The sequence below is a fragment of the Mangifera indica genome, chromosome 2 (assembly GCF_011075055.1).
Source record: "Mangifera indica cultivar Alphonso chromosome 2, CATAS_Mindica_2.1, whole genome shotgun sequence".
Taxonomy (NCBI): Eukaryota; Viridiplantae; Streptophyta; class Magnoliopsida; order Sapindales; family Anacardiaceae; genus Mangifera; species Mangifera indica.
The window spans coordinates 18,280,418-18,303,477 of NC_058138.1; the positions used below are offsets into that span (position 1 = coordinate 18,280,418).

The following is a 23,060-nucleotide window of genomic DNA, read 5'->3' on the forward strand; positions in this document are numbered from 1 at the left end:
TTTGTAAAATTAAAATTTTCAAACTTAGTGGTGAAAATGTTGTTTCATCAAAGCTCATGCAGGGAAGTTATTTGGCCTTGTATAATCTATTGGTAAAGAACTTCACGAATTTAGGCTATAGAAATATATTTAGCAATTTTATTATTATTTTAAGTAAGCTTGTATATAAATAAATACAAAAATATGATTTTTTTTAAAAATAGATATTAGGTTTTATAAAGTAAAATGTATAATTTTAAGATATTAATTTTTTTTTAATAACAAAAAACTCTATTTATATCAAATCATTCTTTTAAAGTCAAAATAATTATATCAAACAAAATAAATCTTTAATCTAATATCTGACCCACATAAAACTTTTTTTTTTTTTCACTTTTCAAACTACTTTTTGATGGTCCAAATAAAAATTCATGTTTATCTTATGAAGTAAGAGAGATAGATGAGTTGGTACTACTTAATTGGTTGAGTGGAAAAGTTAAAAAGAATCAACCGTGAGTACAAGATAATCATGGAGTTTTTATCTACGGACTATGAAACGAGTGCTTCGTGCTTGCCAGGACCAATTTTTGGACATTACAATACAATTGCGTGATTGAGAGTGTAGAATTATTGAACATAAAGAAATACCGCTTTATTAGTGGCTTGGTGTCTCCATGCTACTTGTTCTCTTCACTCTTTAAAGACTCTTATGTCAACGGGGGTCCCACGTGACAAGCACCTCTCTTATGGGACAGCGTCCTCATAGTTGGACTTTAATTTTCCCCCTCACAAACTACTGCTTAGCCTTAGCAGAATAGGAGCCAACACCCAAGCTTCCTTGTTGACCAATCATATGATTTGTGATTCTAGTGAAACAATAGCGCAAGCAAACGAGAGGCATGAAATTATTCAACTTGAAGTTCTCTATGGAACAACCGTATAATTACGTGACAAATCATTACGTTAGGACAACACAAAACTTTTAAAAGGCCCAATTCCCCCAAATGTCCACACAAACTAGTGTGATCCTGTTAAAAAAAAAAGAAATAATAGTTTATCAGATCTACTTCCCGGTCCGATAAAAAAATCAAAAGCTACATGGTATAAAGATTCCCCGGCTCCTCTTTACAGTAAGTTCTCAACCCTTCCCTGCCCTCTTTACTTTTCCTCCTCGTGTAAAAGAATATTAAGGAAAATTAAAATACAAGTTTCTTTGTTGGAAGCTAAACATGACTGACGGTAAGCAGAAACCATTGTATACCAAGATTTCCGGTATACCAAAACTTCCAGTTTCCTCATCAAACCCATGCTGCATAATGTTAGACCAAAGTATGCGTAAATACTTTTGCCAGCCAAAATGGGATTCTATGGATGTCCATTTTGCAGGGCTTCTATAGTTGAAAATACTCCTGGTCCTGTTCATACTCTTCCTTTCTCCCAAAAAAATCCAAAAATGGAAGGATATATATGATGAACCTAATCATCATCATCTCTTAAAGAGGCAAAAGAGAAGGGTTTGAACTTGTAGCCATCACCATGGTAGAACTTGTTTTGAAATTCCACCCAATGAAGACGCAGTGCATGTAGAAAAGCACTCAGAGTCTCCATCATGAGCAATATGAAGGCAGTGGCAAAGGCAAAAACTGCCAGACCTATCAACCGGATAACAACGTTGTCATACCTGCAATAATTGTCACTTGAAATCATTACTGATAATAAAAGAGCATACTATGAGTAATACACGTTTAGCAAATTCTTACTTCCATTACAATATTATCGAAGAGGATATAACATATAAAGCTTAGTGCTTGTTTAAGTTGATTCCATATTTATTTTCCTTTTTCCCGCATCAACTTTCTCAATCGTCAGTAGGTAGGGCCCACTTACACAAGATTTTGCACAATTACACTACTAAATGCACTTCATAAAAATATAACTGATATATGAACATAATCACTGTGTGTGCCTGAATGGAGCATGGGGTTCAAGACTTGGCGGAGAAGAACTGCCAACAGTAGGGAAAATTGATCTATCAAGGATCTGGTTTAATATTTTAGCCCGCGGTTTCTTGCAACATTCCAGTCTTTAACAAAGTTCTTAACAATATGAAATAATTTCAATAAAAGATAAATAACATGCAGTACTAGGATATTCAACTTGTTGAAATGAGAGAATAATTTTTACCTAATTCTACACTCAAAGAAATAGACCTATTAATAAACTTTTTGCACCAGATGCAACGTAACTATGTTTGTTAACATGAGTAGTAACTGGTAACCAATCAAGCTATCACTTGACATTTGTACGGGGCACAAAGAAATTAAGGAATACAATGTCATGGCACATACTGCATGAACAATGATGGAGGAATACAAAGATATATAAATAGCAAGTAATGAATAAAAGATAACATGGCAAAAATTCAGAAGGTAGAGAAACAGATGCCACAAGATAAAAATAAAAAACTCACCCCCATGCAAGGAGGAGGACTTTCTCATAGAAAACAGTAGATAGTTCAGAGTGTGCCAAGCTGCAATATCAGTAATAGTTATCAGTTAAACACATAGTGCAAGATATACATGTTCAATTCAACAAAAATCATGGCAGTTACCTCAAAGCCCACAATCGAAGGTATGATGCCGTGTTTGAGACTGCACCGAGAACAAACTCAATTGAGTGTATCATTTGGTGCACAAATATCTCACTAAAATTGAATTCCTCATGATGTCCTCGTGCAGAATCAGGCTCCATCACAAGATCCATCTCAGAGGTGCCAAGTATCCCGTAAGTCCGACCTTGAAATCTCTATAAAGTATCCCAAGGAAAAAAATATCAAGTTCTAAAATTTTCTAGAAAAAATTCAATGTCAAAAAGCTAAAAGGGGCTAGTTCGAAGGTTGAACAACATGGAGAGGATTGGCCAAGAATGGATCATGTTGTGAGTGAGAAGCTCCTGATCATAAGAGTGCCTTCTGTGTGGTTCCCCTGATACAGATTTCTTATAGTGCTTGCACAGCAATCATTATTGCCTCTACAAATTATTGGGCATGCATAAGAAGAGAATGGCACCCACGGGGAAAATCATCAGGGCACCATAAATGATAAATTAAGGGTTTAAGCATATGTTACAGAATGCAATTTGAACATGAGGCATGTGTACATACAGGATACAGTTAGCATGCAAGGCATTAGGCACATTTCAAACTAGGAAAGAAGTACCCCTAATATTACTTAGATGATTAAGTGAAATTAGATGTGCATGTGTAATCTTCCTTTTGACAAATGGTTAGATGCATAACAATTTATAAGCTAGGGCTGGGACAAATATGCTACTCGAGTATAAAAAATATGGTTTAAAAATAAGAACAAGATCCATCAAATTAGATACACACAGAAAGGATCAAAAGATATGTATCTCAACTGTCCAATTTAAAAGAAGTTGCAGAAATTTATGAGAGCCCAAAACACCACCCACAAACATATGCACTATTTCCATAATTAAAGTCAGAGATGTCAGAATATTAACAGACATTTTCTACCAATAAAATAAATGCAAGGCAAGTCAACACCAAATTACCTCCAAATGTTGCTTTCTTAAAATAAAAGGTTTTGGAAAGAGCATCCATGGAACTGCAACTAAAGCCAAAAGCAACAATAGTACCTGAACAAGTCAAACATCAATTTATTTGCATATTTACTACAGACAAATTAATATAACACTTTAAGCATATCCATAACAGACAAAAAAAGTTAAGATCGTGCCTGCAGTGGTCTCTGGCCCCAAAACAATTGATTATCACCGAGGTCATCAGTGGGACTCAAGAACATGTATATCATTACATGATAAAGGTCTGCCTCAGAACCAGTGCACCACTTGATAACAATAAGAAGTGCAAGATACCCAAAAAGACTGTTAAGAAAGATCATCTGAGGCACAAACTGATACCTAGACACCAAGATAAGAAAATTATTTCAGTCTTCTCTCTGAATGAAGACACAATGTAAAGGAAGAAGGGGATATAGTCAGAGATGAAAAGAGTGGAGAGGAGTACACACACCTTATATCCAGTAAGCTTCCAAAGAAGCGCCCATTGAAGTAACTCAATATAATTCCAAGGTTCATCTGGGCTACACCCAACAAGATAGACATCTTCATTTTAAGAGAGTTTAGAAAAGGCAGTTCTGTACGACTTCCACGCCAACTGGGATCAACGCCAAATGGATATGGATCTCGATATTTGACTAAACCAGCTGACTGTGCATCACTGGTAAGAGCAAAACTAACATCTCAGGATTTTACTCCAAATGTGTTCAGGTCTAAGAAACGAAAGAAGACCATTTTGTCTTCTACAAATTGACTTTATTTTCTTTTCAAGGGTGGTAATAATAGCTGCATTAAGGATCAGTTCTTCAGGATATTATAGCGATAATGTTAAAAATGGGGGATGACAGATAATTAGTGGGAGCTATTTAGCACCAATCTATCAATAAATGCAAAACTTCTATCAAGTTATCAAACAAGGGCATCAAATGAAGTAAAAAACCAAGCCAGATCCTGATAGCATCTAAGGATTCTGCTCAAAATTAATCTAAAAGATATACATAACAATTACCCGCAAGTTTTATCTCGGCATCTGTATGCAGATCCACCAAATATGTGAAAAGGAACAGAGAAGAATTCATTGTAAATCAGCCCACAGTAAATTGAGAAAAGTGACATCAAAAGGAGTACATAGCGCCCACCAAATAGCATCTCCATAAAGCTTCCAAGTTTCTACATATAAACTATTCAAAATCAACTTATTGGAACTATAAGAAATCTCATGGCAGGGAAATTTTAACATGTTACATAAGCACAATGTTAAGTCAATATAGGCATATTAAAAATGCAGAAATCTTTAGTGAGACAGATTGAAGTCCTTAAGGGTCCAATCAAGCATCTTGCACTCGGTCCAAAGACTCCTCTCTCAGAGATATAGAAAATGAAACAAATTAAGCATTGCAACATAGTTACAGAAAGGAACATCCACAATAAAGAACTAAAAGCATAATGATACACTCCAAATCATTAAAAAAATTAAAAATTAAACACAGTGAACACCTAACAGATAACAATATTTTTTTTTTTGGGTAACGAACAGATAACAATAATTAAACTTAGCCACTGATACATTCAAAAATATACCTGAGACTTGAGCCTCCTTTCCCGAGCTATGAGGACCAATGCTCCCAACAATAAGCATATTCCATGACCCCAATCCCCAAACATCACCGCAAAAAGAAAAGGAAATGTAATGACAGTGTATACTGCAGGATTTGCCTCTTGATATCTAGCAACACTGCAAAAAAGATTGTTTAATTAGTACTGTAATCATTTCTATAAATTTTAACAACAAATAAATGACAGAGCTCATGCTGATTAGCTTATTTTGAAATTTGATATAATTATTATCAATGATTTAGTCAACCAATAAGCAAAATTACATTCAAGATTGAACATGAAGTATATTATTAAAATTTGACATCAAGCATTTGGGTTGGGTCTCATCTTAAACAGAGACTGAACTGTGCTAGTTCTTGAATCAATTCTAGAGGGTACAACAGATTAAATACACGATTGCAACAAATAGCTGCCATATGGTGAAAACTGATGACAGTACTAAAGAAAGAAAATGCATCAGCCCCTATTGAGTCTCTTGTTCACCATTTAGGCCTCTTATGAAATTAGTCTAACAAGAAAGCATCAGATAAAATTTTATCAAAGATAATGATAATGTCAAATGTCCCTCAAAAATCTCATAACCAAATCATGATCATTTCTTTCACAAGACAAATTTGTTTGAAGAAGACAAAAAAAATGATAGCAGCATGGGAGCTCACCCATACGCATCAACAATTTCTTGAAATGCATTTGTGAAATTGTTTGTTCTAAAATAAGTCGGAGGTGATTCCAGAGCATCCATAGCATGAAATATTATGCCCACTTGAGAACTACTATCAAATGTTGCACGTCGGAGCACCTCTTGAATCTGTTTAAACATAATGATACAGTAGGCAGTAGCACTTCAGCAGAAGTAAAAGACAGTATTATAGTAACTAACAAGTTTAAACCTGTTCAACTTGAGTAGATGAGGCCTGACAAACTTACCTGATCTTTCGCAAAAATAGGACACCAGCCCTCTCCAACAAGACATTTTTTTGTAACATCAAAATTCAGCATATTTAGTGTATCAAATACAGCCTTCTCCCTTCTTACCTGGTAAACGGCAGTCAACAGAATCAGGAAGATTAACTATCATGAACATGGCATGGAGATTAAATGGTTTAGATTTGATATGTTGAAAGCTACAGCAAAGGTGCTAAGGAAAGAGGGGAGACAGTGCAACAGCTAAATCTTACCATATTCATCCATTTTGTAAGATGAAATCCAATGGAAGTAAGGGCTTTATTCCGGTGGCGAATGCCTGCCTCCAGCGTGGCTTCAAGCTCAGAAAGACGAGATAAAACCTTCCCAAAAGGTAGCCTTAACTTAGCAAAATTATGAATTAACATTTATTGTGACTGTTTATACCTTCTAATAAACAAAATTATAGAGTATTGGAAACCCTAATCAATGACTGCACAAATAAACATTTTTAGCTGATAAATGAGGAACACTAGAGTAAGATAAAATATTGTATGTATATCTTTCCAAATAGAACATGTAAGAAATGTAGAACTTCTGGTTGTTATTCAGAGACATCAAACACATCTCATATAACAACTGTGAAGATTAAACAAGGATATATAATACCATCACAGACAAAAAATAAATTTGAGAATGGAATTTTTCTTCCTTGCATATGATGAAAAATAACCAACTTCCACAACAAGACACTTACTTCTCTAATTATTTGCCTCTGTTTTGTAATGTCTTCAGGAACAGGATAACAATGTGCCCCAAAAGCTTCGCAAATTTTCAAGATCTTTCTTCTTGCCTGCTCCCCAGAGAAAAATACTACGAATATGGTCTTCTCAACCTGCAAGGTGAACAATAGAAGTCAATATCAGATAACATATACTAGTTCCAAAAAAGGAAACAAATAAACCATCTGAGCAAAAATGGCAATACTAGCAGATTTAAAGAAGAAAACATTGAATATTCTAGACAATAACATTAATAGAGACAGTAAAAGAAGAAAACCATTTCAGCTGTTAGAGGATCCACAATCTCTTCACCAGCTGGTGCCTGATTGAACAGCATATTACCCCTTGTAGCGCGAAACAACATTCTCTCAAATCGTAGAATTTTTGACTGGCAAACAATCCCACTGATAAATCTTAGACCAGACGGATTTGATCGCTCAGGATCTATCTCCTGTAAAATGAAAGATCTAAATAAATAAAACCACAGGATGTTTTTCTCAAGAAAAATAGTTCAAAGGTCATTAGACATATACCTGTTCAAGTAATGACGCTGTGTCAGCATAACCATTGTTTGAGTGCACAGCCTCAGTTAATTCCAGTTCCTCTGTAACTGCATGACCATTACTTGATACAAGAAAGCCACCAGCCTGGAAATGCCCAGTAAAATATAGGAGGGTAAGGGCAAAGAAAAAGGCATTATATATTAGAAGATTGAAGAAAAATTCATGTTACCATTTCTAAGCATTTTTAATTCCAGGTTTAAATAAGGATACATCAGGATCAGAAAAATGAATTCTTTTAGCATATAAAAAAACATCAATTCTACATCACCGAGGTGTTTGACAGCTTCCAAATAAATTCTCAATATCAGATTAATGCAGAACCATAGACGCTAAGCAATTGTCAAAATATGCAATCCATTAGAACACAAAATGAATTATAAACTTCCACCCTTCCAGTGCCATAGTGGTTTCATGAAGACAAGACTAGTATGCTAGAGGCAACAGATAATCCACCAGCAAGTAGCTTATTGATACTGCAATTATCATCCCCGATCAGATTGTGTCACTTATAAATGCTGCAGTAAACATGGGGTTATGAGTACCCTGGACCAAGCAAAGCTCGGAGGGCACTATACACACACAAAGACAACACCAAATTTGACCACAGAGGCGAAAGACAACAGATTCATTCACTCTACACCAATGTAACCCCACCCACACACACACACCCCCCCCCCCCCCCCCCCCCCCACGCCCCCCCAAAAAAAAAAGCCAGAATGAGTACCTTCTGCAAGACCATTTTGAACTCAAGGAGCTCATTATATGTTCGTCGAAGTTTTTCACTATTAGAGTTCATTTCAATTAGCTCATGTTCATGCTCAGTAAGTTGAATCTGAAATCAGGAGAAATACAACAAATAAAAAAATTATCAGATTTCAAAAGTGAGTAGTCCAAACTTTTAGTATCTACTGTGTTCCAACATTAAACAAATTCAAAATCTAAGAACCATAATAACAAGCAAAAGCCAAGTGATGGAGAAAATAACACTCATCAGCAGAACAAGGGGGTAATTTAAATATCGACCTCTAATTCCTCCAACTCAACATCAGGTCCTGAAACAGGATGGACAGAAGATAGAAGACCAGCTTTATTGATTTGTTCCTTGAAAAATCGCAGCTTTCTTGACATCTCTCCACATCGCTTTACCTGTAAAAAGACTCTTGAACGTTCAAATAATGATAAAACACAGTAATGCAAAATTGCATGTAGCCTTTTGGGAGTTACTGACAAAGGGAGAGCATAAAAGATCAAAATTTTGTATGAAGGAGGGCACCATGCTACTCAAAGAGTCCATATATTCAGTAATTTAGCATCAGTAAAAGGCAAAAGGAAACAGGAAGACATGATAAGATAATGAAACTCTGGAAATTTAAAAAAGCTGCAGACAAAATGATAGACAGATATGTATAAACAAATAGCATTGAGCATGTAAGTTTCTAGAATGCAAGGTAGACTAACATAACTATAGTAAAATTCAAAGTCAAACTTTATATCAAGTATCACAAAATGAGAAATGACACTACAGATTCAAACTTTGTCGTACAAGCTCACACAACATAAAATTAATGAAAGCGTTTTCAAAGTCAAATCAACAATGAAGACAGATGATGAGACAATCATGCATTTATGCCACATTAGTTTGTTTAAATTACAACATATGTGCAGTGTTACTCTGGAGTAATAGCTCTGATATATGTAAGGTTTATACCTGATTAACAAATGTTCGCTGGAAAGGGCTTTTATCAACATTCAACTGCCAAGGGAAACAAAATCACCGTTAGATATTTTGGCTGTTAACTAATAGAGTAAGCACGTATTCGGTTTAAACCTTTAAAACTTTAGCTTAAAATTCCATAAATTGAGTATTCAATATTTACATAGTTCAGTTTAACATAACTGTCATCATGAACCAAAACAAACATTAAATTCATTTCCTCTTTACCTCCATTTTCCCAACAAACTAGGAAAAACCAATACAAAATTTTTTACCTCCAGGCAATTCAATACAAACTAGTTGGATCTGAGCTAAAACTGATAACAGACAACGTGATAAAAAACAATCAACACCAAAAATAAGAGCTCCACTAAACTTGGACTAACAATTCATGCAGCCTACCATCACCGTAAAAAACTTTAAATCCTAATTTTCCTTTCGTTATCTAATTTCCCAGCAACCAAACACAAAACAGAAAGGAGATGATTAAATTCAAAACGACTAAATCGGATCTGAGACGACACACTTACGTCACGAAACTGCAAGAGACCGAGTTCGCCGAGATACGTGACAGCTCGGTGAGCAGACTCGACGGGAATGATCAGCTGTACGAAGGTCATCTTCTCCGAGCGCATCAGATCCATAGGCGGTAAATTGTCTATGAACCGCTCCATGTTTCCGAAGACCAAAACAGGCAATGAAATTGTTGACCGATAAAACTATTAAATAGTTGTTGGTGGATCTATGCGAGTAAGTTTCAGATCTAAATCAGAACGCAATTGGCATGTGAAAAGAGTGACTGTGTGTTTGGTGCGTTGGTAATTTTATTGGTTTCGTTTTGCCACAATGGCATTCGCAACCATCACTTGAATCGAAAATCCCGCATCAATTTAATTTCAATGGGGTTTGGAAAAAATGGAGTTAACAGAAGGATATTGTTGTCTTTTCGCTTTTTGTTGAGGACAGAAGTGGATTTTCAAGTGGCTGACTATGAAGAAAATTTAATATAGCCCTTTGTCGAGGTCAAAATTCTTTAGATGGGAAGAAATGACTTTTCTTAATTACTAATTAATTTCAACTTACTATTATTATTACTCATTTTAATTAACTATTAATTATACTCATTATCCTTCTCTTCCTAAGTAAGACATTAATTTAGAACAAATCAACTCTGTAAAATAATTATTTTAGTATATTGTTTGAAACACTATTTTCTCTTCCGTAAAAATTTGGACAAATCCTATTGGTCAACTGTACAGACTATTGATACTTCTTGTACAAATCTGAAGCGCGGCCGGTGTGGTAGTGGCACTAATTATGTATGAAAACCCTTGTCATAATTAAAGTGAATGAACATTGGCAGCGGTACTAATTATGTAACAAAACACCACTTGTTATAATTAAAGTGTACAAACATTGGCAGCGGTACTAATTATGTATCAAAACCCCTGTTGTCATAATGAAAATCATCAAACAAGAAATTATCACAACATTAATATTAAGTTTTCAGTTTCTAGGTATTCTAATTGAGAAAGTTCGTAAATTAAATAATATAAGATTTTAATGATGGAAATTAATTAAAATAAAAAAAAGGAAGGACCTCATGTCTCCTATATTCAAAGTGATTATTACTCATTTATTTTTTTAATATTTTATAGATAACAGAAAATAATAATAATTGCATAAAATTGAGTTAATAGAGGGCATGTAGGAGATAATATATTAAGCTCTATTTATTCTAATCAGGCAATTGACAAAGTCATTAGCCTAAGGGTCGTTGGGGAGAAAGGGTCATCAAAAGAGAAGCTTATCGCAATGAGACGTTCGAGGAAGAAGCGAAAACTTAGTAGGGGGAGATTATTAGTATTCTTATCTAAAAAAGAAATAAATAAAATTATATTATTTTTAATATATTACTAATAAAATAATAATTTTATCTCATAATTAATTGATTTTGATAATTTTAACTGTTATAGGCGAGAATTTAAGATTTTAAAAATTAAAAAATATTAATTTAAGAGAATAAGCCTTTTGGCCTATTCCTAATCAACTTGTCTCAAAACATAGAATGTAAAATTGAAAGGCTAGGTTGTTTCAAGTACCTCAATTCTTTCTAATCTGTAGAGACGTCTGGTCACGAAGTTCACTTTCGCTACCTAGGGTTTTAGCACTGTTTTGATAAACAAGAATTGCACGCATCTTCTTTAACCACGAATTAAAATCTTCTTTTCCATTAAATTATTCTATTTCAATTTGATTTTAATTTGACATTACACTAATTTGTAAACTAAGGTTAATAAGATTTCTTGTAAATTGAAATCACCCTTTAACCTAATCATTTGATTTCGATTTGACTTTGATTTAATTTTAGACTAATTTATATACCTAGTATTAACAAGATTTTATTGTTAACTGAAATAACTATTAATTTATTTTAAATTATGACATTCTTTTAAGTTAAAAAAAAAATCTTATTTAAGTTAGATTATTTTTTTAAAGATGAACGATCATATCAAATAAATAAAATTTTGAATTCAATAATTAGTTTCACAACTACTAAATCTAATAAGTCAAAAATCTGATATTAATATATTGTTACTAAGTTTTGAACTTACATTTTCATGCATAAAATCTTTATTTTTATTACTGAAACTACTTTTTAAGAGTGATCATAACATTTTTACCTTAATCACAAGTTGTATAACCACATAAATACAACAATTCATGATGTGGAAGGGGAACATATCCTCAGCATTTTGTCAAATCTCCATTCCCAAATGCCTCATCAGCACCACTACTTTCCCAATAACAACATATTCTCAAATAAAGTAGCTTACTCATATTGCTTACTCTTTTTGACGTGGCCATGATTTGGTATTATATTCTTTAAATTCCAATAAACACAAATGGGTGCATCACTTTATCACATTTAAAAGGCCAAACGACTATTTCCCACCCAAGGTATGCTGTAATGACAAGTTTCCACTCTTTAACTATGAAAACACCAAATATCCATCTATAATCGATTAAATTTAACAGAACTCTAACGCCTGAAAATTTTATCTCTTTTTGCCCCCCTAAACTTTAAAAATTAAAATTTTTTTTCAGCCTAAGTTTAAAAAATGGCAGTTTCACCCTAGGGTTTGGTTTTGAAATCTCTAGCAACATCTCCGGCTCCATTACCGATGGCCTCTCCCTCCCGAGACATCCTCTCCTTTCGGTGATCTTTTTCCTTCCATTTGGAGGGCCGATCGACGTCGAAGACGCCTTGGGAGACGAAGAACTTCGTCGGGGTTCGTCTTCCCAGACGAAGACGACGGCTTCGTCTTCGTCTGGATGTCTTCCCCGACGAAGTTCTGTCTCCCAAGACGTCTCCGACGCCGATCAGCCCTCCAAATGGGAGAAAAGAGATCGTCGGAAGGAGAGGATGTCTCGGGAGGGAGAGGCCGTCAGCAATGGAGCCGGAGGTGTCGTCGGAAATTTCAAAACCAAACCCTAGGGTGAAACTGTCATTTTTTAAAACTTAGGCTGGGGAAAAATTTTAGTTTTCAAAGTTTAGGGGGGTAAAAATATATTATATTTTAGTTTATTTTTTAATATTAGAGAGAAAATGACGATTTTACCCTTATCACCGTTATTTTTAACTGATCATAGGTAGGTATTTGGTGTTTCCATAGTTAAAGGGTGAAAACTTGTCATTACAGCATACCTTAGGTGGGAAATAGTCGTTTGGCCTATATAAAATATAATTACAAAAAAAAAGATGTGACATATCATAGAACTAGCATCATAACTGATAACTCTTTGAGACTACATTTACAAGAGGGGGAAGGATATGATTGGATTCAAGTCAAATTAAGTTTGAGTTCAATTTGATTTATTATAATTGAGTTTGAATTCGAGTTCAGACTCATCAAACTCATTCCAATTGAGCTCGAGTTCGAGTTTTCACTAATTTGTCAATAAAACAATGTTGTTTTAATATATATTAATCGAAACAACGTCGTTTTATATCAAAATTTTGAATTCATAAATTTGACAAATAATTCCAACTTGAAAATTTTAGTTTGAGCTCGCTTGAACTTGTTTAGGGCTGACTCATTTCGAGTCTGAGCTTGAATTCGAATGGGCTTGGTTCAAATCCAAGCTTAGGGAAGGGCAATAGAATGGTGGTTTGGAAGGTTTCCAAATTACCCCTGATTGAATCAAAATCGAAATTGTGTTTCCAGTTCTGCTTACTGATGTAAAGAAAGGCCATTACACTTCGCATCCCCTATAAATACCGGTGTCCGTACAACGTCAAAAGAAGCACCATACTTTGTAGATCGGAGCTGTATTCCTCGTTCCGTAAGTCTCTATGCTTTATCCAAATCATCTTTTTATGTTCGTTAGTTTCATCTGATTAAGCTCTTGATTTCTGGTTTGTATAATCGTAACCGGAACTGTAAGGATCAGAGAGAACAAGTTAGGTTTTCATTTTCATCACAATTGCATATTTATATTTATATTTATTGTTGTTAAAATTTATTTTAATGTCCTTTTGTGCTTGTTTACATTTCTTGGTTGTTTCAGAGCCTGGCCAATAACTATTTTTCTTAGATTATGTTTCCAGTATAAACCAAAGAAATTGATTTCTAGTTGGTAAAATCTTTCTAAAATTTAATGAGTTGGTTCTGATTTATATGTTGAAATTCTGTTGATTAAGAAAAACAATCTGCAGAGATGGTATTGATGCAGTACTTTGATGATTTATTATTATATTTCAAAATTTTCTCGGATTGTGTTTGACAGGTTAAATTTAAAAAATTGGCCTACTCCTTATAATTGTTGCTCATTCACCTTTTCTTGTCTATTGCATTTTTTATCAAGAGTTTGCTTAAATGTGAAAAAGAAAATGTAGTTGAATTTTGGAGTATCTTTGTTAGATGCAGAACCTCCTTTTGCAGTTTTATTGATGGAGGTGTTTGATGCCGGTGATCTTTCTTATTCCACTTTTGTGACTTCTCTTTTGCTTATAGAAAGGAGTGGTGATTCTCAAATCTTAAGTTCATTTGATTAGGAATACACATCGATTGACCTCGACAACATGCAGAAGTCGGCTGATGAGAAAATTTTAAGCTACAATGATGTTGTACTTAGGCAATCGGACCTGGGCATTCTAAGTGGTCCACACTTTATGAATGATCGAATCATTGAGTTCTATTTCAGTTATCTTTCTTCATGCCATTCACAGGACATTCTGCTGGTTCCCCCTTCTATCGCATTTTGGTTGATGAACTGTCCAGATGCTACAAGTCTCAAGGATTTTATAGAGCCCCTTAAATTGCATGAGAAGAAATTGGTGATTTTTCCGGTTAATGACAATGATGATGTGAGTGTTGCTGACGGTGGATCTCATTGGAGCTTACTTGCATATGATAGGAATGCTAATGTGTTTGTGCATCATGATAGCAATCATGGGATGAATAAATTGAGAGCGCAGCAACTTTTTAGGGCTGTTGTTGGATTCATGGGTGATTCCACTTCGGTATTTAATGCTAAGCATCTGGAATTCAGTGATTCGCCGCAGCAAACAAATGGTTATGACTGTGGTGTATATGTTACTGCCATTGCAAGAGTTTTATGTTGCTGGTATGACAGTAGTGAACACAAAGACAAAGGCGATATGTGGTTTTCTTCTGTGAAGGAGCAGATTACTCCATCTGCCGTTGCTGAGATGCGAAAAGAGATTCTACAGTTGATCAAAGGCCTTATAGGAGGGAAATGATACTTGTCTGTAACAAAATGAAGGGAAATTAATAGTAAGCACTCACAATACTCATCTAACTCTTGAGTTGCCACTTGAAAAGATCATACAGATTAACATTCATCAACACTAAAGTTGTATTCAATTCAGTAGCCTGGCAAAGTCGATATTTTAGTTGAGGCCCATGATATGTAGAACAAGTTTTTAGTGTAATGGTATGTTTGTTCGTGTGTTCATAATGTCATTACTTTCAGATTTTGGCAAGTAATAATCTTCTAAATGTTAAGCAGCTGGTTCTTTCAGATACCAGCAGCCATTTCTTCTGTTATAACATGAATTCAAGTATAGATAAATTTAACACAAGGCATATTCTTTTAAAATGGTACACATCCTGGTATTGGGATTTTGTAAATATAGAAATTTAATTTATTGTAAGACAAATTGAAAGTGAAGATGATTATATGCTTCAAAAGATACCAAATTGAAGTTAAGCAAGACTAATTAGCAAAAAAATCAAGTTCTTTTTTTTGACAGATTTAGTTATACTAGAAATTGGGCACCCAAGATTTCAGTAGCCAAGTTTTTCTACCAATGAACCTGTAATCTGATTATATACAGCACGTTCACTAAACATTTCCTTCATACGTAACAAATAACTAATAAAGCAAGTAACTGAAAACTAGTATATCTTCTAATGAAAACTTCTACTTATTCTAGTAACCATATGAAAAGTGCTATTAAAGAGGCTACAAAATTGCATCTATGTTGCATAGCTGGGATTCTGTACTAGCATGTGTGAGAAGCTTCATATAACATTTGTGGGGAAACAATAGCAAGAAACTGTGCTATCAGAAGTGATCCAATTGCATTTGTATTCTGCATAAGCAATCAAGAGAGAACGAGGATTAGAGATAAATGCTCATGTTAACGTGACAAGGAAACCTGATTACAACATAAGTCATAAACTCGTATATATGTATTCTTTGACAATGTCATAAACTCATATATATGTATTTTTTGACAATGACATTGTAATTGATGGAAAGACAGATCAGATGACTCTTGATCCCTGAAGAACCTCACTAATTATTTTGTCTCCTCTGTGTGTGTGTTTTTTTTTCTTTTTTAACTTGAAATTACTTGGTTAATCCTAAACAAAAAGGGGATGAAACCCTTTTGTTGAGTTTTGTAGAGAGGGTCCCTTCACATTGTAGAAAAGTGGACAAAATTGTCAAAGCGCAGAACAAATCAACAAGAAACTCAGGGATGCAATAGGAATTAATCGCCAAGAAATGGATAGCCAAGGAAACAGTTTTGCCAACATTTTTTACAATGACTAGAAATAGGGGTTCCACATGTTGGAGCAGCGACTTAATTTAAATGATTCCTTTTTCCCTAACTAAAGCATATTATTTCCAATTTTGTGAATGCAACTACAAAAATTGAGCAATTTCATAAGGATCTACTACTGTATGGACTTGAAACAGGAGTTACAGATGTTGCAGATAGACCCCAACTGTTGGAAGTATCATTGCATACTATTCTCTAGGCCATGGTGAATAATTAAGGTTGCTTCACTGATGGAAGTGAATAATTGCATACATGTTCTTAGTAAATTTATTCCAATATTGGATTCTTACCACATTCACTGGCATATTCATGTCGTGGTGGCATCCACTGGATAACTTCCCAGCACTCGCAAGAATGTAGCAAACTCCTGCCAAGTAAGCATTATCATTCCAATATCCTACAAAGTTAAATTTAATACCTTAAGAGGGTCCAAAAGGTATAGAGAAAAACAAACCTTCAAATGCCTCAGAGCATTTTGAGCATTCTCATCAGCCATCGATGCTTCAAAATCCACATAGAAAAGATAATCAAAGTATCTGAAAGACAAGATAAAAAAATTAATTAACACAGAAATGATAAAGCTGGAAAATGATCAGTAAGCAGGAAACTGTTAAGAGTTCATGCCAAAATCTAATTATGGGAACAACAGATTTAGTTGCTATGGAAATAGAAAGCAGTGGAGATCTTCACTGAAATTACTTCATAGACCCATTAGTGTTGTAATCTGCTCGCAGGGGTTGATTCCTCAGAGGCCGACTTTCAATCTGGTTGATAGAAACATATAGAAGGAATATCAACACAACCTCATCCACGGATATGTAAATGCAACTTTACAAAGGCAACATGTACAACACAATATGAAAAGGCCAACCTTGGTAAGGTTGATTTGCCTTAGAGCAAAAACAGCAAGTGCCTTGAAAAGAACTCCAGGACCCTTCTCCAATGAGAAAACTATACTTGTCTAAGAAATAAAAAATCACATCGAGTCATAATAAGTCTGTTGGTAAAATATAAAAGATAAGTAACAATAGAATAACAAGAGCAAATTGATCTGAACCATGAATGCTTTTAATATCTTAAAAAGTTTTAAACCTTGAACGGCCTATCTGTGCCAGGAATGATGGGCTCCCTTGCCAGTATCAGAAATCGAGTAACATTATCACAATCATCCTATCAGAAGTGAAGCCGTGTGAGCAACCCAATGTGCTATCCACCACCAAGCCAAATTAATCAATGAAAAAGAACTCCTGGATGCTAACCTGAATATCCTCAGCAAGAATGTTCAAACCATAGATCATCCCCGCAGCTGAGCTTGCAATTGCCGCTGTATCTTGTAGTTTGTGGAGTGCAACATGCTACAGGATTACAATAAATTCAAGTCAGCTACAATTATAATGAGGCAATTTTTTCCAAGGATAGCTGTGACCATAAATGATGATAAAATATCGTTGACACAGACAAGCTAAAGTGGTTCCCAACAATTCCTTGACCACACACAGGACATTATGATACTATCTTGAGAGGCAAAAAGGATAGAATCCTCCAATAATCAGAATATCTAAAGTACATGACAAGCATCCATGTTCCCACACTTGCAAAAGCAACCAAATCAGAGTTCATCATCAACAATATCCAGGCTTACCTTTGCTGCACCAGCAGTATCATCCACGGCTTCCCTGACTAACCGCCATTTTGTTAATGTGTTCTCACATTGAGCGAGAGCCTGAAATGTCACACATCTATAAAATTATATCCTCACAAAGAAAACACTGAAAATAAGTCAAGATCCACAGTATAAGCAACCTGTGGATGGCTCAGAACCCTTTTTAAGTCCACAAGTTTAACACCATGATTGGCTAGTAAGCAATGACGGACAGCAAGATTAACCTCCCCTACTATGTGCAACCTGTGTCTGAGTAAAAGATCATAATTTCTGTGGATGCTCCCACCTAAAGAATTCTCAATTGGTAGAACAGCTCTGTCCACAAGCCACCGTTCAACAGCCTGCAGTATAGAACAAAATAGAAATAGAAAAACAGTTCATACATGGTCTTGTTCAGTTACCAACATAAATTCTCATGCATTCAAGCTGAAATCAACATTCCAATACACCATGTAGAGATTAGGACAGAAAGTGTAGTGCAAGTTCATTGTTCTCTATGAAATTTACCACCAGAAAAGAATGAAATAACCATAAACCTAATTATTGTACATTTGTACCCTCAACTCTGCCAGAATTAGATATTGTTATTAACTAGCAAAAAGTATTAAAAATCCAACTTTGCTGCAAGAACTCACCTTGTCAATCAATAATTGCCTACAACTTCAAAGTAAACAAAACATCTCAAATATTTGGCAACATAAAAAACCAAAAAGATCCTCAATTAATTCATGTTAAGTTTTTATACCTTTTAATTTAACTTATCAATATTAAATAGGCTCATTTTCAATATTGGAAAAGTAAAGCAACTTAAAAAAATTAAAATTATTAACGAATCGAAGCTTTTACTTCGAAAGCAGTGTCAAATTGCTCGCATGGAACAGCTTCACAGTTTGGGTATGCTTTCTCCGCCACGGACTCACTGAAAGCCCCAGGAACTCCCTTTAATTTCAATACCCAATTAGTTATTAACAAATTAACCAAATAAAATATTATTTCACTTTATTGATAAATAGTTACCTGGTATGCAACCCGTAGGCGGGATCCATCAGAGATCACATTTGAAAATTGAGCAGAAGACAAAGGCCCTAAAACATATGAAAAAAAAAAAAAAAAGTCATACAACAGAAAACAAAATCCAAAGACAAGGAAGATGAAGGAGGATTTATGCTTCTTGGTGTATATAAATAACTACTGTACCGAAATCATCAATAGAAATGCCCATGGATTTTGGTTTTACAACTTGTAATAAATATGGTTTAAGCTTTGCAGAACAAGCTGCAAATACTCTCTTTCCCAACATTTGAGCAATAAGCAGAACTTCCACATTGTCTTTTCTTGCACACTCAAAGATTAGAGATAGTAACTCTAGAGAAATATCATCACTTTCTTCCTCGAAAAAGAACCATTATTGTCTCCACGTATTCAAAAACATTACTTGAGTGATTAGTCTTCATTGCCTTGACAAAATATTTGAACATCTCAATAATGACACCATCACATACAAGACCCATCATAAGAGCACACAATCTGACCTTGGCAAGAGTCTCAAGAATAGAAATAGTCTTGGCATATGACTAGGTGGACTTAACAGACAAATTTTTAACCAATGATACAATCACGTTGAAGGCATCTTTCATTTGCTGATCACCATAAGGAGCATCAGGGGCGGTTAATCCCATTATCCCAATGTGAAGCAACATAAACTTGCACACCAAGATTGGAATACTAACAAAATTTATCAGCGACTAATGCATACTTTGGGAAAGTTAGTGCCTTTTGCATTGATCCAGATGGGTTCTCTTCCATCTTTGATAAATAATACTCAAGAGTCAAGACCATTAACAAAAAAAAGAGGGAGTTCAGAAACCAAAGAAGGTTGCTCTTGAAGCTTATTTATCAGCTGTTGCTCAAGCTCTTTACCATGGAAAGCAAAAGGTTTCAATCAAATTCTCTGTCTAAACTCATAAGTCCCAATCATTAAAGCGTATTACCCATTAAAGTTTCCGTCACTTTCTAACTTTTAACACATGTAAATGAGTTATTCAGAATAAGGATGGATTCTAGTCATGCCAAGCTAAAACTTGAGCCAGCTCAAGTTTGGCTCCAATATCGAGCACAACTCAAGGTCGTCTCGATACTATAGATATATATTTTTTAATTTTATATAAATTTCTTTCATATATTGAATTCATCAATTGTTAATTCTTAAAAGCTTACATTCTCCAACAAAAGAAAACAATAGAGGGAAGTTTATTTTAAAAAAAAATTATGCTATCTAATAAAATAAAACATAGGAAGGAAGTTGAACAGTGTTGAGAAAGTAAAAGAGTGATATTGTTTACAATGGTGAAATGAGTGTAAAAGGTGTCTCTTTCCAATGTGAGATTTTTGCAATGAGTTTATGAGAGAATTAGGTTCATTTAATTGGATTTTTGAGAATTGAGTTCGGTTATTTCGTTTATGTAATTGGGTTTAGAAATTTTCGAGAGAATATGAATTGGGTTTTGGGGTGGGAAATTAAAATGAAATTGAATTGGTTTAATTGTGAAATATTAAAAGGAAAATGAATTGGTTTTTGGAGAGGGAAATTAAAATGAAATTTAATCAAACTTAATTGGTTTAATTGTGAAACAATTGATTGGAAAAAAAAAAAAAAAAACCACCTCAAGTTGATGGGTTTATGCATAAGAGGTCCTACTTTAGAATCAATTGGAGAAAGGTAGGAGAGGGGGATGCCACATAGAATACCACATGAGATTTCCCTAAATATTTAACCCAAAGATTGGCACTTGGGGACATGACACGTACCTGTCACTTTGGATTATAAGTAACACACAAAGATGAATTTTGTTACTTACCTGAGAATTATATTATTTATTTTATGTTCATGTCAACACACAAAATTGGTCAAAACAAATTAACTTTGATGTGCCTTGATCAAAATAACCTTGTCTTAATGATTTTGAATTGAGCTCCCCTAAGTTTGAGCTTAAGCTTGCTTGATCAAGCCGGAGCTCGAGCTAGCTTGGCCTAATTCAAAATAGCGGTGAAGAAACACTACATAAATACTAACCAAAGCTACGCCTTTAAAAAAGCACCTAAAGTAAAATTGAAAATGCTAAACATGTTAAGTCCCGTAAAACTGATAACGAAATCAAAATGTTCTGAAGGGCGAGAGTACTTTACTAAAATAAAACTTTTGACATCCACTTTCTCAATAAATTTCAGAGTACGGATTTTCCTCCATATATTTTCATAACTGCAGCAAAAAATTCAAATTTTTATACTTCAATTAAATAGAAAAATATAATAAAACCCACGATTCCTGTTAAAAGTTTATTATCAAAATCGCATTATGTGTGTACCTAACGAAATGGATGCATATAATAAATATTCAGTGCGAATAGACATACTAGGCAGCAAAGGCGACGAATCTTTCATGACTTCGTAGGGTAACTCATGTACCATCCTCTGAAGCTCAAGCGCCTGACCCTTTTTCCCTTCCTTGTCAGCAGAAGCAGAAACGGTGACGTTAGGCCATCTGATGCGAGGTTCACGGAATCTGACGGTGATATTTAGCTTTCGATCGGAGGGCGCAAAATTACCGGTGATCCGAGCAGGAAGTGGGGCTACAGGGGAAACAGTAAGGGAAGAGGCCATTGATGGGTGCGTTAGGCGCGGCTTCATCAAATGAACGAGGGAATCAAATAAGGTGTCTTCCTTTCTTAGATTTTAAAAGGAATAAAATAAATAAATAAATAAGACCTCTAAATGTTGGACACCTGGCAGAACATTTATTTGGTATCAGTCAGTGTTCCCGTTCGTTTGTGCATTAGTGAGCCCAAGCAGTGCGGTTCGTGGCTTTTGGTGGGCCGATTATGATTTTATCGTGCCAAAAGGCTTATTCGCACCCAGGGTCGGCGCTTAGCTGTAAAAATTTAAACATTTATTTATAAATTAATTTTTATTAAATTTTTTTATTTAAATTAAACATAAAAATATTATTTTTATTAAAAATATTAAAAAATATATAATTTTATTTTTTTAATTTAAAAAATTGATATTTCAATTCTAATTTTAATTTTAAAAAGTTGTTTTTCCCTCTCAAAAACTTTTAAGTTTTCTTCTCTCTCTAATGATAATAATTGTCATTATGTTTACCCTTTTCAAAGTTTTGATTATCTTTTTTATTGATAAACGATATCAATTAAGATAAAAAAATCTGTCAATTAAATCATTTTATCTCTCTATCAACAAAGATGAAAGATGAAAATTTTATAACACATTAGATGACAAATCTTTTGATGAGATAAAAATGTGAGGTGACAAAGCTTTACAATAAAGTAATGTTATATATATTTACTTCTGAACATATAAATAGATATATATATTTATGTGTATTATCATATAATTGAATATTATTTTATTTTTAATTTAAAATTATTAAATTATATAATGATACATATCAAATATATATATATTTATATATTCAAAATAAATATATATAATTTTATTACACTTACAAAAACAAGATGTCAAGTAACATTACCCCTTCTGACCAATCTTATACGGGCTGTGAATTAGAAATTCGGAATACTGAATACCGAGCCAACCTAAGACTCAATTAGATGGAGGTCCAGATCCAGCTTCATTTGGACCGGGCTACGTCTAGCTTATATCAATACGTCGTCGTGTACCATATGGTCTCAGTGAATTTCATGTCCGCGAAATTATGAAATTTCTTATTTGTATCACTTACAGCACCAGCCCAATCTAGTAATGTGGTGGGGGAAAACTTATGCACCAATAATTCCATCTCCTCATTCTCATGGAACTCAAACTTCTCCCATAAGTTAACTTGATGTGTCACCTTGTGCAAAGTCACTGTATATACTATGTTTAAAACTATATTATTATCATTACTATTAAGCCAAAAGATTTGTTCTCACTCATTAGCAAAATTTTATAAAAATTATCAATTAAAATTAAGGGTAAAATAGTTATTTAATAAATTAATTTTAAAAACTAAAGTTTCATCATATTTTTCCTCATTTAGTTTGAGAATATAATATTCTCCACACCTAAAGTTTAAAAAATAGCAATTTTACCTATAAGGTTTTGAAACTATTATCGGAGGTGA

At 34.2% G+C, this 23,060-nt stretch overlaps 3 protein-coding genes across 9 annotated transcripts; 1 reads left to right on the plus strand and 2 right to left on the minus strand.

Moving 5' to 3' along the window:
• Nucleotides 1–884: 884 nt before the first annotated feature.
• Nucleotides 885–10,047, minus strand: LOC123209370 (V-type proton ATPase subunit a1-like). Of its 2 annotated transcripts, XM_044627380.1 has the most exons (18): nt 9,692–10,046; nt 9,156–9,200; nt 8,471–8,593; nt 8,172–8,279; nt 7,418–7,531; nt 7,162–7,335; nt 6,860–6,997; nt 6,378–6,485; nt 6,127–6,234; nt 5,859–6,007; nt 5,164–5,317; nt 4,592–4,752; nt 4,037–4,243; nt 3,741–3,924; nt 3,556–3,639; nt 2,591–2,784; nt 2,450–2,509; nt 885–1,660 (listed from the first exon to the last, which is right to left on the minus strand). In XM_044627380.1, exons 1-18 carry the CDS (start codon nt 9,833–9,835, stop codon nt 1,456–1,458), a joined length of 2,460 nt encoding a protein of 819 aa, XP_044483315.1. In that variant the 5' UTR covers nt 9,836–10,046; the 3' UTR covers nt 885–1,455. The 2 variants fall into 2 exon arrangements, with proteins under 2 accessions (XP_044483315.1, XP_044483316.1); XM_044627381.1 differs by lacking the exons at nt 885–1,660; nt 2,450–2,509; nt 2,591–2,784 and adding an exon at nt 2,791–3,009 and having other exon boundaries at nt 9,692–10,047.
• A 3,275-nt stretch (nt 10,048–13,322) lies between these two features.
• Nucleotides 13,323–15,148, plus strand: LOC123209373 (NEDD8-specific protease 1). 4 transcript variants are annotated; one of them, XM_044627384.1, is made up of 3 exons: nt 13,323–13,508; nt 14,087–14,134; nt 14,221–15,148. In XM_044627384.1, exons 2-3 carry the CDS (start codon nt 14,129–14,131, stop codon nt 14,926–14,928), a joined length of 714 nt encoding a protein of 237 aa, XP_044483319.1. In that variant the 5' UTR covers nt 13,323–13,508; nt 14,087–14,128; the 3' UTR covers nt 14,929–15,148. The 4 variants fall into 4 exon arrangements, with proteins under 4 accessions (XP_044483319.1, XP_044483322.1, XP_044483323.1 ...); XM_044627387.1 differs by having other exon boundaries at nt 13,324–13,508; nt 14,093–15,148; XM_044627388.1 differs by lacking the exon at nt 14,087–14,134 and having other exon boundaries at nt 13,324–13,508.
• Nucleotides 15,149–15,408: 260 nt separating this feature from the next.
• Nucleotides 15,409–21,652, minus strand: LOC123209372 (arogenate dehydratase/prephenate dehydratase 2, chloroplastic). Of its 3 annotated transcripts, none has more exons than XM_044627382.1 (12): nt 21,334–21,651; nt 18,938–19,005; nt 18,767–18,859; nt 18,061–18,261; nt 17,900–17,980; nt 17,517–17,612; nt 17,350–17,427; nt 17,129–17,218; nt 16,957–17,021; nt 16,712–16,793; nt 16,548–16,624; nt 15,409–15,783 (listed from the first exon to the last, which is right to left on the minus strand). In XM_044627382.1, the coding sequence occupies exons 1-11, from the start codon at nt 21,605–21,607 to the stop codon at nt 16,565–16,567; spliced, it is 1,188 nt and encodes a 395-aa protein (XP_044483317.1). In that variant the 5' UTR covers nt 21,608–21,651; the 3' UTR covers nt 15,409–15,783; nt 16,548–16,564. The 3 variants fall into 3 exon arrangements, 2 of the variants coding, with proteins under 2 accessions (XP_044483317.1, XP_044483318.1); XR_006501061.1 differs by having other exon boundaries at nt 16,948–17,021; nt 21,334–21,652; XM_044627383.1 differs by lacking the exon at nt 18,767–18,859 and having other exon boundaries at nt 21,334–21,652.
• Between the last annotated feature and the right edge of the window lie 1,408 nt (nt 21,653–23,060).

What these genes read in the sequence shown, in the direction of transcription:
- LOC123209370 (XM_044627380.1), bottom strand. Translation starts at nt 9,835, where the DNA reads ATGGAGCGGTTCATAGACAATTTACCGCCTATGGATCTGATGCGCTCG. An exon ending in TCAAAATGGTCTTGCAGAAG is followed by an intron (nt 7,532 to 8,171) that starts GTACTCATTCTG and finishes GGGCATTTCCAG; the next exon opens with GCTGGTGGCTTTCTTGTATC. An exon ending in CTTCGATTGTGGGCTTTGAG is followed by an intron (nt 2,510 to 2,590) that starts GTAACTGCCATG and finishes CTGATATTGCAG; the next exon opens with CTTGGCACACTCTGAACTAT.
- LOC123209372 (XM_044627382.1), bottom strand. Translation starts at nt 21,607, where the DNA reads ATGAAGCCGCGCCTAACGCACCCATCAATGGCCTCTTCCCTTACTGTT. An exon ending in GGGTTCTGAGCCATCCACAG is followed by an intron (nt 17,981 to 18,060) that starts GTTGCTTATACT and finishes GTGACATTTCAG; the next exon opens with GCTCTCGCTCAATGTGAGAA. An exon ending in GGCAAATCAACCTTACCAAG is followed by an intron (nt 17,022 to 17,128) that starts GTTGGCCTTTTC and finishes TCTATCAACCAG; the next exon opens with ATTGAAAGTCGGCCTCTGAG.